General features: G+C 35.6%; 1 protein-coding gene across 1 annotated transcript; it reads right to left on the bottom strand.

Moving 5' to 3' along the window:
* Window positions 1-11,255: 11,255 nt before the first annotated feature.
* On the bottom strand, window positions 11,256-11,891 carry LOC128647045 (olfactory receptor 11L1-like). Its single transcript, XM_053699858.1, has one exon. The coding sequence runs from the start codon at window positions 11,889-11,891 to the stop codon at window positions 11,256-11,258; it is 636 nt and encodes a 211-aa protein (XP_053555833.1).
* Between the last annotated feature and the right edge of the window lie 1,832 nt (window positions 11,892-13,723).

The following is a 13,723-nucleotide window of genomic DNA, read 5'->3' as shown; positions in this document are numbered from 1 at the left end:
CTGGGCTAACGCCGGTTTATAAAGCTCTTAACTACTGTGCTCTAAAGTACACTAACACCCATAAACTACCTATGTACCCCTAAACCGAGGTCCCCACACATTGCCGCCACTCTATTAAAATTTTTTAACCCCTAATCTGCCGACCGCACACCGCCGCAACCTACGTTATCCCTATGTACCCCTAATCTGCTGCCCCTAACACCGCCGACCCCTACATAATATTTAATACCCCCTAATCTGCCGCCCCCGCTATCGCTGACCCCTGCATATTATTATTAACTCCTAATCTGCCACTCCGTACACCGCCGCAACCTACATTATACCTATGTACCCCTAATCTGCTGCCCCCAACGTCGCCTCCACCTACCTACAATAATTAACCCCTAATCTGCCGTCCGGATCTCACCGCTACTCTAATAAATGTATTAACCCCTAAAGCTAAGTCTAACCCTAACACTAACACCCCCCTAAATTAAATATAGTTTAAATCTAATGAAATAAATTAACTCTTATTAAATAAATTAATCCTATTTAAAGCTAAATACTTACCTGTAAAATAAACCCTAATATAGCTACAATATAAATTATAATTATATTGTAGCTATTTTAGGATTAATATTTATTTTACAGGTAACTTTGTATTTATTTTAACCAGGTATAATAGCTATTAAATAGTCAATAACTATTTAATAGCTACCTAGTTAAAGTAATTACAAAATTACCTGTAAAATAAATCCTAACCTAAGTTACAATAAAACCTAACACTACACTATCAATAAATTAATTAAATAAAATACCTACAATTATCTACAATTAAACCTAACACTACACTATCAATAAATTAATTAAATACAATACCTGCAATTAAATACAATTAAATAAACTAACTAAAGTACAAAAAATAAAAAAGAACTAAGTTACAAAAAATAAAAAAATATTTACAAACATTAGAAAAATATTACAACAATTTTAAACTAATTACACCTACTCTAAGCCCCCTAATAAAATAACAAAGACCCCAAAATTAAAAAATGCCCTACCCTATTCTAAAATTAAAATAGAAAAGCTTTTTTACCCTACCAGCCCTTAAAAGGGCCTTTTGCGGGGCATGCCCCAAAGAATTCAGCTCTTTTGCCTGGAAAAAAAAACATACAATACCCCCCCAACATTACAACCCACCACCCACATACCCCTAATCTAACCCAAACCCCCCTTAAATAAACCTAACACTAAGCCCCTGAAGATCTTCCTACCTTATCTTCACCACAACGGGTATCAGCGATCCGTCCAGGCTCCGATGTCTTGATCCAAGCCCAAGCGGGGGGCTGAAGACATCCATCCTCTGGCTGAAGTCTTGATCCAAGCGGGCAGAAGAGGACATCCGGACCGGCAAACATCTTCATCCAAGCCGCATCTTCTATGTTCTTCCATCCGATGATGACCGGCTGATCTTCAAGACCTCCAGCGCGGATCCATCCATCTTTACCGACGACTTCCCGACGAATGACGGTTCCTTTAAGGGACATCATCCAAGATGGCGTCCCTCGAATTCCGATTGGCTGATAGGATTCTATCAGCCAATCGGAATTAAGGTAGGAAAATTCTGATTGGCTGATGGAATCAGCCAATCAGATTCAAGTTCAATCCGATTGGCTGATCCAATCAGCCAATCAGATTGAGATAGCATTCTATTGGCTGTTCCGATCAGCCAATAAAATGCAAGCTCAATCTGATTGGCTGATAGGATCAGCCAATCGGATTGAACTTGAATCTGATTGGCTGATTCCATCAGCCAATCAGAATTTTCCTACCTTAATTCCGATTGGCTGATAGAATCCTATCAGCCAATCGGAATTCGAGGGACGCCATCTTGGATGACGTCCCTTAAAGGAACCGTCATTCGTCGGGAAGTCGTCGGTGAAGATGGATGTTCCGTGTCGGCGGGATGAACTACATGGATCCGGAAGAAAGAAGATTGAAGATGCCGCTTGATAGAAGACTTCAGTCGGATCATGGACCTCTTCAGCTCCCGCTTGGATGAAGAATTCAGCCGGATCATGGACATCTTCAGCCCCCCGCTTGGGTTAGGATCAAGACATCGGAGGCTCTTCTGGATCGATTGGTGAACCCGGCGTGGTGAAGACAAGGTAGGGAGATCTTCAGGGGCTTAGTGTTAGGTTTATTTAAGGGGGGTTTGGGTTAGATTAGGGGTATGTGGGTGGTGGGTTGTAATGTTGGGGGGGGTATTGTATGTTTTTTTTTACAGGCAAAAGAGCTGAATTCTTTTGGGCATGCCCCGCAAAGGGCCCTTTTCAGGGCTGGTAAGGTAAAAGAGCTTTTCTATTTTAATTTTAGAATAGGGTAGGGCATTTTTTTATTTTGGGGGTCTTTGTTATTTTATTAGGGGGCTTAGAGTAGGTGTAATTAGTTTAAAATTGTTGTAATATTTTTCTAATGTTTGTAAATATTTTTTTATTTTTTGTAACTTAGTTCTTTTTTATTTTTTGTACTTTAGTTATTTCTTTGTATTTATGTGTAGGTATTTTATTTAATTAATTTATTGATAGTGTAGTGTTAGGTTTAATTGTAGATAATTGTAGGTAGTTTATTTAATTTATTTATTGATAGTGTAATGTTAGGTTTAATTGTAACTTAGGTTAGGATTTATTTTACAGGTAATTTTGTAATTATTTTAACTAGGTAGCTATTATATAGTTATTAACTATTTAATAGCTATTGTACCTGGTTAAAATAATTACAAAGTTGCCTGTAAAATAAATATTAATCCTAAAATAGCTACAATATTATTATAATTTATATTGTAGCTATATTAGGGTTTATTTTACAGGTAAGTATTTAGCTTTAAATAGGAATAATTTATTTAATAAGAGTTAATTTATTTCATTAGATTTAAATTATATTTAATTTAGGGGGGTGTTAGTGTTAGGGTTAGACTTAGCTTTAGGGGTTAATACATTTATTATAGTAGCGGTGTGGTCCGGTCGGCAGATTAGGGGTTAATAATTGTAGGTAGGTGGAGGCGAAGTTGGGGGCGGCAGATTAGGGGTTAATAAATATAATATAGGGGTCGGCGGTGTTAGGGGCAGCAGATTAGGGGTACATAGGTATAATGTAGGTTGCGGCGGTGTACGGAGCGGCAGATTAGGGGTTAATAATAATAATATGTAGGGGTCAGCGATAGCGGGGGGGCAGATTAGGGGTTAATAAATATAATATAGGGGTCGGCGGTGTTAGTGGCAGCAGATTAGGGGTACATAGGTATAATGTAGGTTGCGGCGGTGTACGGAACGGCAGATTAGGGGTTAATTGTATAATGCAGGTGTCAGCGATAGCGGGGTCGGGGGTTAATAAGTGTAAGGTTAGGGGTGTTTAGACTCGGGGTACATGTTAGAGTGTTAGGTGCAGACTTAGGAAGTGTTTCCCTATAGGAAACAATGGGGCTGCGTTAGGAGCTGAACGCTGCTTTTTTGCAGGTGTTTTTTTTTTCAGCTCAAACTGCCCCATTGATTTCTAAGGGGGAATCGTGCACGAGCGCGTTTTTTAAGCTGGCCGCGTCCGTAATTAACACTGGTATCGAGAGTTGCATTGGCGGTAAATATGCTCTACGCTCCCTTTTTTGGAGCCTAACGCAGCCATTCTGTGAACTCTAAATACCAGCGGTATTTAAAGGTGAAAAAGAGGGCGCCACATAGCGTGATACTGTTGTTGTAAAATCAGAAGGCAGAATATTCAAAAAGGCTTACCAAATGGCTTTGCACCGTTCTGTGACCGGTGCTATCAGGCAGACTAACACTCTCAGTGGTTAGCACACTGGGTGGTCTCAGCTGAACTGCAGACAGATGGATCTCAGTGTAGCTTGATTGCAGTAAACCAAACGTCTGTATAGACCATGTATTGCAAAACTGCAGTGGATTTTTAAAATCAAAACCCTTTTCAGGTTAGATCAATAAAAATGTAAGACAACTTCCATATGATAGAATTAAAATCTTTAATCCATATAAGAGTTGCTACGCGTTTCTAGACCAATGTCTGGTCTTTTCCTCAGGCATAAAAACAATGGATACAATTTAAACACATTGAAACCTTAAATACAGGTGAGTTTAAAACAGGAAGTTGTCATAGTTTCAAAAGTAGACCAATCGTAACAAAGAAAACCCTGTGGATCTTATCAACACTGATTGAGAAATCTTAACCTGTGAGCTGACCGTATTTAACAAAATGTGTTAAAATGTTGCTAGGGTGTTTCTAAATTATAAAAGGTATCTATCACAGGTTATATTGAAATGAATTGTGCTAAATATAAAACAATAACTGCAGCTGCTCCTAACAGTTATAGGTATATATATATATATATATATATATATATTCCTAACCAATAACCTATGGATTTATAGGTTTTAAAAGCAAAATGTATCGACATCCCATGCAAACACTGAAGACTTATATCACAATTTTAAAGGTTCTATATAAAATCTACACAGAAACAAATTAATTTTAAAGTAAATATATTAAAACAAAATCAAAATTCAATTATATTTATTCAATTTTTTGCTAAATCTGTAGGGTCAGATTCAATGTATTTCATTCTAGACCTTTTTTAAGAACATATATATTTTCACTAATTTTGTTAAATCGTCCTGATTATTCAGACATAGAATTCTGATTTTAACATACGAAAATTGCAAGCGATCTAGTAAGACACATGATGGCTTTGTAAAAACCATAAATAAAAAACGTTGTTATATTTATTTCCATAGCCGTGAGGTCCAGATCTTTATTACTATTATTAATATTCATTGGCTACAATTGCATACTATTCACCATCTCATTTCTAGTTGGATTCGGTTGCTTTTACATTCCCATCACCTCTTACATTACTTACATTCTATCCACCACCACATAGCTTCAAACAACACCACATGTCAGTTTTTAACAAACATCTCTCATTCAAATATGCTTTATATGTTCATCCAATCGCATATACCTATAACTGTTAGGAGCAGCTGCAGTTATTGTTTTATATTTAGCACGATTCATTTCAATATAACCTGTGATAGATACCTTTTATAATTTAGAAACACCCTAGCAACATTTTAACACATTTTGTTAAATACGGTCAGCTCACAGGTTAAGATTTCTCAATCAGTGTTGATAAGATCCACAGGGTTTTCTTTGTTACGATTGGTCTACTTTTGAAACTATGACAACTTCCTGTTTTAAACTCACCTTTATTTAAGGTTTCAATGTGTTTAAATTGTATCCATTGTTTTTATGCCTGAGGAAAAGACCAGACATTGGTCTTCAAAAAGGCTTACCAAATGGCTTTGCACCGTTCTGTGACCGGTGCTATCAGGCAGACTAACACTCTCAGTGGTTAGCACACTGGGTGGTCTCAGCTGAACTGCAGACAGGTGGATCTCAGTGTAGCTTGATTGCAGTAAACCAAACGTCTGTATAGACCATGTATTGCAAAACTGCAGTGGATTTTTAAAATCAAAACCCTTTTCAGGTTAGATCAATAAAAATGTAAGACAACTTCCATATGATAGAATTAAAATCTTTAATCCATATAAGAGTTGCTACGCGTTTCTAGACCAATGTCTGGTCTTTTCCTCAGGCATAAAAACAATGGATACAATTTAAACACATTGAAACCTTAAATACAGGTGAGTTTAAAACAGGAAGTTGTCATAGTTTCAAAAGTAGACCAATCGTAAAAAAGAAAACCCTGTGGATCTTATCAACACTGATTGAGAAATCTTAACCTGTGAGCTGACCGTATTTAACAAAATGTGTTAAAATGTTGATAGGGTGTTTCTAAATTATAAAAGGTATCTATCACAGGTTATATTGAAATGAATCGTGCTAAATATAAAACAATAACTGCAGCTGCTCCTAACAGTTATAGGTATATATATATATATATATATATATATATATATATATATATATATACCTAACCAATAACCTATGGATTTATAGGTTTTAAAAGCAAAATGTATCGACATCCCATGCAAACACTGAAGACTCATATCACAATTTTGAGGTTCTATATAAAATCTACACAGAAACAAATTAATTTTAAATATATTAAAACAAAATCAAAATTCAAATATATTTATTCCATTTTTTGCTAAATCTGTAGGGTCAGATTCAATGTATTTCATTCTAGACCTTTTTTAAGAACATATATATTTTCACTAATTTTGTTAAATCGTCCTGATTATTCAGACATAGAATTCTGATTTTAACATACGAAAATTGCAAGCGATCTAGTAAGACACATGATGGCTTTGTAAAAACCATAATTAAAAAACGTTGTTATATTTATTTCCATAGCCGTGAGGTCCAGATCTTTATTACTATTATTAATATTCATTGGCTACAATTGCATACTATTCACCATCTCATTTCTAGTTGGATTCGGTTGCTTTTACATTCCCATCACCTCTTACATTACTTACATTCTATCCACCACCACATAGCTTCAAACAACACCACATGTCAGTTTTTAACAAACATCTCTCATTCAAATATGCTTTATATGTTCATCCAATCGCATATACCTATAACTGTTAGGAGCAGCTGCAGTTATTGTTTTATATTTAGCACAATTCATTTCAATATAACCTGTGATAGATACCTTTTATAATTTAGAAACACCCTAGCAACATTTTAACACATTTTGTTAAATACGGTCAGCTCACAGGTTAAGATTTCTCAATCAGTGTTGATAAGATCCACAGGGTTTTCTTTGTTACGATTGGTCTACTTTTGAAACTATGACAACTTCCTGTTTTAAACTCACCTTTATTTAAGGTTTCAATGTGTTTAAATTGTATCCATTGTTTTTATGCCTGAGGAAAAGACCAGACATTGGTCTAGAAACGCGTAGCAATTCTTATTTGGATTAAAGATTTTAATTCTATCATATGGAAGTTGTCTTACATGTTTATTGATCTAACCTGAAAAGGGTTTTGATTTTAAAAATCCACTGCAGTTTTGCAATACATGGTCTATAAAGACGTTTGGTTTACTGCAATCAAGCTACACTGAGATCCATCTGTCTGTAGTTCAGCTGAGGCCACCCAGTGTGCTAACCACTGAGAGTGTTAGTCTGCCTGATAGCACCGGTCACAGAACGGTAGGGTTGCCACCTCAGCCATGTTTTCCTGGACACTTATGAGTTACACATGCTTCAGGGTGTGCAGGGAGGAACATGTATTGTGTTTCTGGACAGCAGCACTATTCATATTCCTCCCTGCAGCATGTGTAACTTATAAGTGTTCTGTATTTTAAGGGACAGGTGGCAACCCTACAGAACGGTGCAAAGCCATTTTGTAAGCCTTTTTGAATATTCTGCCTTCTGATTTTACAACAACAGTATCACGCTATGTGGCGCCCTCTTTTTCACTTATAATTTTCAGAAACCTTCACTCCGAGGACAAGAGGAGCTTTGCCGCCTGCACCTTTTATTCCAATTGTTTTGAACTCACTGCCCGATCCCACGGGAACCATATGGTTTGTGCACTAATTTGATTGTTTGGTTCACTAAGCGCACCCCGCTCTGGGTTCCCTTAGGGGTTCCTTGTTTGACATCAAGGTATTTAAAAGGTGCGGGGGGAAAAAAGCCAGTGTAGCTAATGCACCCCTTTGGCCGCAGAACTCTAAATCTAGCCGATAATTAGACATTCATTATTTAGACAGAGCATACAATTTTAAACAACTTTCCAATTTACTTCTATTATTTGGCTTCCTTCTCTTGTTAAACACATGAATAAACACATTATTAATATTGAATAAATATGATTATTTATGTGTTCAGGTATTTGAATGCTAAAGACTCTAATGTATATGTATGTGTGCGTGTATATATGTATATATATATATCTGTGTGTGTGTATATATGTATGCATATATACTATATAGCTCTTTGCAAACACCTTGTCATATACCATATACCTTTGAGCCCTTGTAACTTTTATTAAATATTTATCTGAATATTTTTAAGCAGATAATGATCATATGAGTATTACTGTAATTTTAAATGTAATTATATTGTGTTTAGTGCAACTTTTATTTAACTCACTATCCTTTATGCAAGCTTTTCAGTCACGCTAACCCGCCGAGCATAAGATGTGATGGTTAACTTTAAACTTGTAAAATGAACAGCCTTTCATGTGTGCGCAAAAACCTGATATCGCTCATGTGCAAACTTCAGCACACCACTTGCCATCTAGCATGTGTTTTGTTATACTTTTCTTTTAGCCCTTACACTTTACTCAAGTCTCGCTAAATTTTTTAGAAGTGTTATACGTTGTGCTAAAGCACAACACATATCTTACAACTTGTAAGATGAGCAATGTTTAATGCAGCCACCCTATCCATTTTAGGTGTGCAATAGGGCCACACCAAACATTCTATGGTAATTATGTTTTACCATGGAATTATACCAGATTGAACTTTTATCTTAGCGCAGTCCTTCGATATAGATAGCGCACCCTGCACTATCAATAGTGCTCCACTTGTACTCTAGCCCTTTGAATGCTGCAGATTAGTATTTAATTTCAACCAGTATACTATACTCCCTTTACTTTACTTACATAACTTTACTTAAAGGGACAGTCTACACCAGAATTTGTATTGTTTTAAAAGATAGATAATCCCTTTATTACCCATTCCCCAGTTTTGCATAACCAACACAGTTATATTAATATACTTTTAACCTCTGTGATTATCTTGTATCTAAGCCTCTGCAAACTGCCCCTTTATTTCAGTTCCTTTGACAGACTTGCAGTTTAGCCAATCAGTGCCTGCTCCCAGATAACTTCACGTGCACAAGCACAGTGTTATCTATATGAAATACGTGAACTAACACCCTCTAGTGGTGAAAAACTGTTAAAATGCATTCTGAAAAGAGGTGGCCTTCAAGGTCTAAGAAATTAGCATATGAACCTCCTAGGTTAAGCTTTCAACTAAGAATACCAAGAGAACAAAGCAAAATTGGTGATAAAAGTAAATTGGAAAATTGTTTAAAATTACATGCTCTATCTCAGTGTTTTTCAACCAGTGTGCCGTGGCACACTAGTGTGCCGTGAGAGATCCTCAGGTGTGCCACGGCAGACTGACAACAGTGTGACATATTATTTTAAACTTTGCTTGTTTTTTACTCCCAGTGCAGGGGTAGTTTGTAGGAGGCATGGCATAACAGCACAATACATACAGTATGTGTGTGTTTGTGTGTATGTGTATATATATATGCTGTATTAGGCTACAATGTGTGATTTTTTTTAAATTTTGGGATGGTGGTGTGCCACAGGATTTTTTAATGTAAAAAAAGTGTGCCACGGCAAAAAAAGGTTAAAAATCACTGCTCTATCTGAATCATGAACGTTTATTTTGGCCTAGACTGTCCCTTTAAGTTTTCAAAGTTTCTGATCTGGTAATAAAACTATGAAACAGTATAATTAGGATTTTTTTTAAATACACAGAGGTGACAATTTTCCATCCCTCATATTTCATTAATCAAACTGACATCTCATTACAGCCTCTAATGACTCAATTATCCAAAGGTTCTTCTTTTACATTGTGCTGCCTTACCCTCCTTACTTTCATTAATGGGACACTAAAGTTAAAATTAAACTATAATGATTCAGATAAAGCGTGACATTTTTTAAAAGATTCAGTTTACCTCCATTACTGCCTATTTTTATATGCAACCTTTCTGAAGGCACCAGCTACTACCGAGCTGTGCAAGAGTTCACAGTATATTCGTATATGTATTTTGTGATAGCAGTCACATGATATAGAGCTGTATTAGTAAAGAAAATACATGCAAATTTCCCTTCTGGGTCTTTCATAAAATGTATACAATACTTAACTTATTGGGGCATATTTATCAAGCTCCGATTGGAGCTTGATGCCCTGTGTTTCTGGTGAGCCTGCAGGCTCGCCAGAAACTGCAGTTATGAAGCAGCGGTCACAAAGACCGCTGCTCCATAACCTGTCCCCCTGCTCTGAGCAGGCGGACATACATCGCCGGAAATCAACCCGATCAAGTATGATCGGGTCAATTGACACCTCCCTGCTGGTGGCCCATTGGCCGCAAGTCAGCAGGGGGCGGTGTCGCACCAGCAGCTCTTGTGAGCTGCTGGTGCAATGCTGAATACGGCGAGCGTATTGCTCGCCGTATTCAGCGAGGTCTGGCAGACCTGATCCGCAGTGTTGGATCAGGTCCGCCAGACCTTGATAACTTGGGGCCATAGTATACAACTGCTTTAATTAAAAGTGCACTGTTTTGAAAATAAATATTACATTTCCAAGTGATTTAGTAGCCAAGGCAGGATGTTTGTTTTTCATTTAACGTAATTCAATGCCCTATATCATAGACTGTTAATCCATTTAGATTTAATGCACTTAACTTTGTAAGCAGGACGTCAGTCTCCAGTGGATTCATGCATACTGAGCCAATTAATTCAACTTAAAAATGTGTGTCTTCTCCAAAGAATACCTTCCAGAGGTCATTTGCTGTAACTAACCTTTGCCCACCATATACTGTATTATCTATCTTATGTCTTAATCATTTGCTATATAAATGCTCACACAATACCTAGTCTAGAGAATCACCAGTGCCACTAGTTCAATGTAAACTAACATCTTACTACCTGGCTTCTTGTGGCAAATTATTTGTAAATATTACAATGTCATGGTAATACCATATCAATAATCTAGTTATCATGCAAGGATGGTTGGATTAACTATTTAGTGTTTACTTATTTCACAATCTGAGATGTAAAGATGAAGTTTAAAAACAATCTCATGCTATTTACAAAGATCTGTAAAAAATGTATTGTTCTCAATTTATTCTCCATATCATAGTGTTGATAGTAGATTATTTGTTCTTTTCCTAATACTCATGTGTGTTGATTTCTGTTATATTGTAAAAGCTGTACATCTTAGAGCCTGAAAGACCTCATGCCAGGGACTATGCATAACTTCTTCCCTGCACTGTTGTTCTAGTATTTCAAGGCTAGATGAAGGGATCTCCTGTTTGAGCTAAATACTGGTGCTGTGTAAACTGCTACATAATTATCAGAGCGAAGTATGTTCTATATTTATATTAATTGTCCTATTGTTTTATTTATTATTAATTTTTTTAAATCTAAATATTTTATGTTCACATACATTAATAAATTAGAGATAAAGAATTATTTCAAGACATGACATTTACTTTATTAATAAAAAAGGTTGAATATATTTTGTAATTTTAGACCACAGTATAAATGAGTGTGCAACATCATGGTTTTTAAAGTGGAATCTAAGACATTATGGATGTCGCTATTCCTGAGACTGTAAATGACAGGATTAAGAACGGGTGTCACAACAGTATACAAAAGGGATACGCCTTTGTTTACTTCAGGGTTGCTTCTTGCAGGGGAGACCACATACATAAAAATAAGCGTTCCATAAAACAGCAAGACTACCATAAGGTGGGATGCACAGGTCGAAAAGGCCTTCTGCTTTCTGGTGTTGGATGGAGACCCTAAAATGGTAACTAAAATAGCTGTGTATGAGGATATGATTAATAGAGATGAACCCAGCACAACAGCAGATGCAAATAGGAACACAGAAAGCTTGCTGGTAGAAACATCTGTGCAGGACAATTCAAAAAGTGCTAGTGACTCACAAAAGAAGTGGTTAATGTTGTTTGGACCACAAAATAATAGTTTGCACACCATTGCTAAGGGCAACAAGGAACCAAGTAGGCCCAGTGCCCAGGAAAACATTGTAAGGTTGACTGAAAGAGAATTACTCATTAGTGTAGAATAGCGTAGAGGATGACATATAGCAAGATATCTATCATAGGCCATTAAAGAGAGAAGCAATGACTCAATGCATCCAAAAGAGCTGCAAAAATAGAGTTGTAAGAGACATTCAATGTATGAAATGTGTTTTCTTTCTAATTGTATAAGAGCAAGAGTCCGAGGTATGATTACTGATGTGTAACACATCTCAATGAAGGAGAAGTTGCTCAGAAATATGTACATGGGGTTATGGAGATGAAGGTTTAGAAACACAAGAGATATAATCAGTGAATTACCAAGAATAATGAAAATGTAGATATGTAAAATGGCCAAGAACATAAAAATCTGATGTTTGCTAGAGACAGGAAATCCTTGTAAAAAGAATATCTGGACATAGGACTGATTCTCCATAAACATGTCATGCCCTGCAGATTAAAAGGAGAATTTATATGATTAATATTTTAGATTTGCTGACGTTGATAAGTTTATAATTATGATTATAAATATAGCAGTAAACTTTATTTTGCACATAACCCTAAATCTGGCCCCATAAGCAGTCATGTTAGGCTTTAGTTAAAGAATTATAATCAATCATTATATATAACTCCAAGTCATGTTCCCTTTGCAGTTTTAAAAAAGGGAGAGTATTTTTTAAAGAAAATGTTATGTGTAAGTGTTTGTGTGTGTTCTTAAATCTGCTGGCAGAATTGTATAAATACATACATTTGAAATATGGATGTAGTTACAAATAGTTATTTTTAATCCCAAGCCAAGTATTCCAGTTTATAATAAATCATACTAGAAACAATGTAACTTGAAAAAAAATAACTTTTTGTAAGCAAAAAAAAAAAAAATGCTTGCTTCTTTTTAGTAGTTTTGCTGTTTACCCGTGCTAATATAAATGCTAGAAATAAGTTATACAGTATATTGTACTGTGTATTTTATTAGGATATCTGAAAAAAACATTGACAAAGTGCAGTAGAACTTATTTTTGTAGTGTTGCATAATCTATAAAATGTATGTCATCAAAACTGCATTCATAATAAGAGCTGTGTTAGAAAGTACTTCCCTTTAGCACTACTTAACAGAGATAAAACTGTACAACTATATATACACTATTCCATATAAGGTTATACAGCACTTACTGATATTCCCAGATTAATAATTGAAAGTTGAATTTATAATAAATCCTGGTATCAGATGTACAATAATGTAATGACAAAAGCACAACAGCATTCAGTCCAACACCCTAATGTGCCTGTCTGTAACATCTATCTTTATACTCCTTTATACTGTATCTTTATACTCTTAAACTCTGATGACACCTCTGTTTAATAGAGTTCCCAGGGAGACTATATTCTCCAGATAAAAATACTAATTAAAAAGTATATACTCATGCTCATTCTTTAGGGATTGTTAACATCAAAATTGCTAATTAAGAGTACATTTTAATCTTTAATTTTCTGTATAGTTTTGCAAGGTTGTGCTACCCTAGTTTATTACAGTTCATGAAGAATCTATGAATGTAAGAAATGTCATACTTTTTCACAGGACCAAATGATAAATAAAGTTCCTGATTCTATCTATCTATCTATCTATCTATCTATTTATCTATCTATTTATCTATCTATCTGTCTATCTATCATCTGGCTCCTAAAGTGGCCAGCAAACATCTAATTGCACTCTAAAAAGATTTGCTATGGTAACCATAGCAGCTATTTGTAAAATACATTGCAAAAGATTTGGATCTTAACAGAGTATCTAACAAATATAGGGCTAGATTAAGTGGAGTGCTAACTAACACTGTCACTAGAGTGCTAATTGCACTAGCAGTAAGCCTTTTGTGCAAATCAGGTTGCACTGATGTTAGAAGTTGAAAGTTATTTTTTTTTTATCTA

This window comes from Bombina bombina, chromosome 2 (assembly GCF_027579735.1).
Source record: "Bombina bombina isolate aBomBom1 chromosome 2, aBomBom1.pri, whole genome shotgun sequence".
Lineage (NCBI taxonomy): Eukaryota > Metazoa > Chordata > Amphibia > Anura > Bombinatoridae > Bombina > Bombina bombina.
This window is presented reverse-complemented; position numbering and strand designations above follow the sequence as displayed.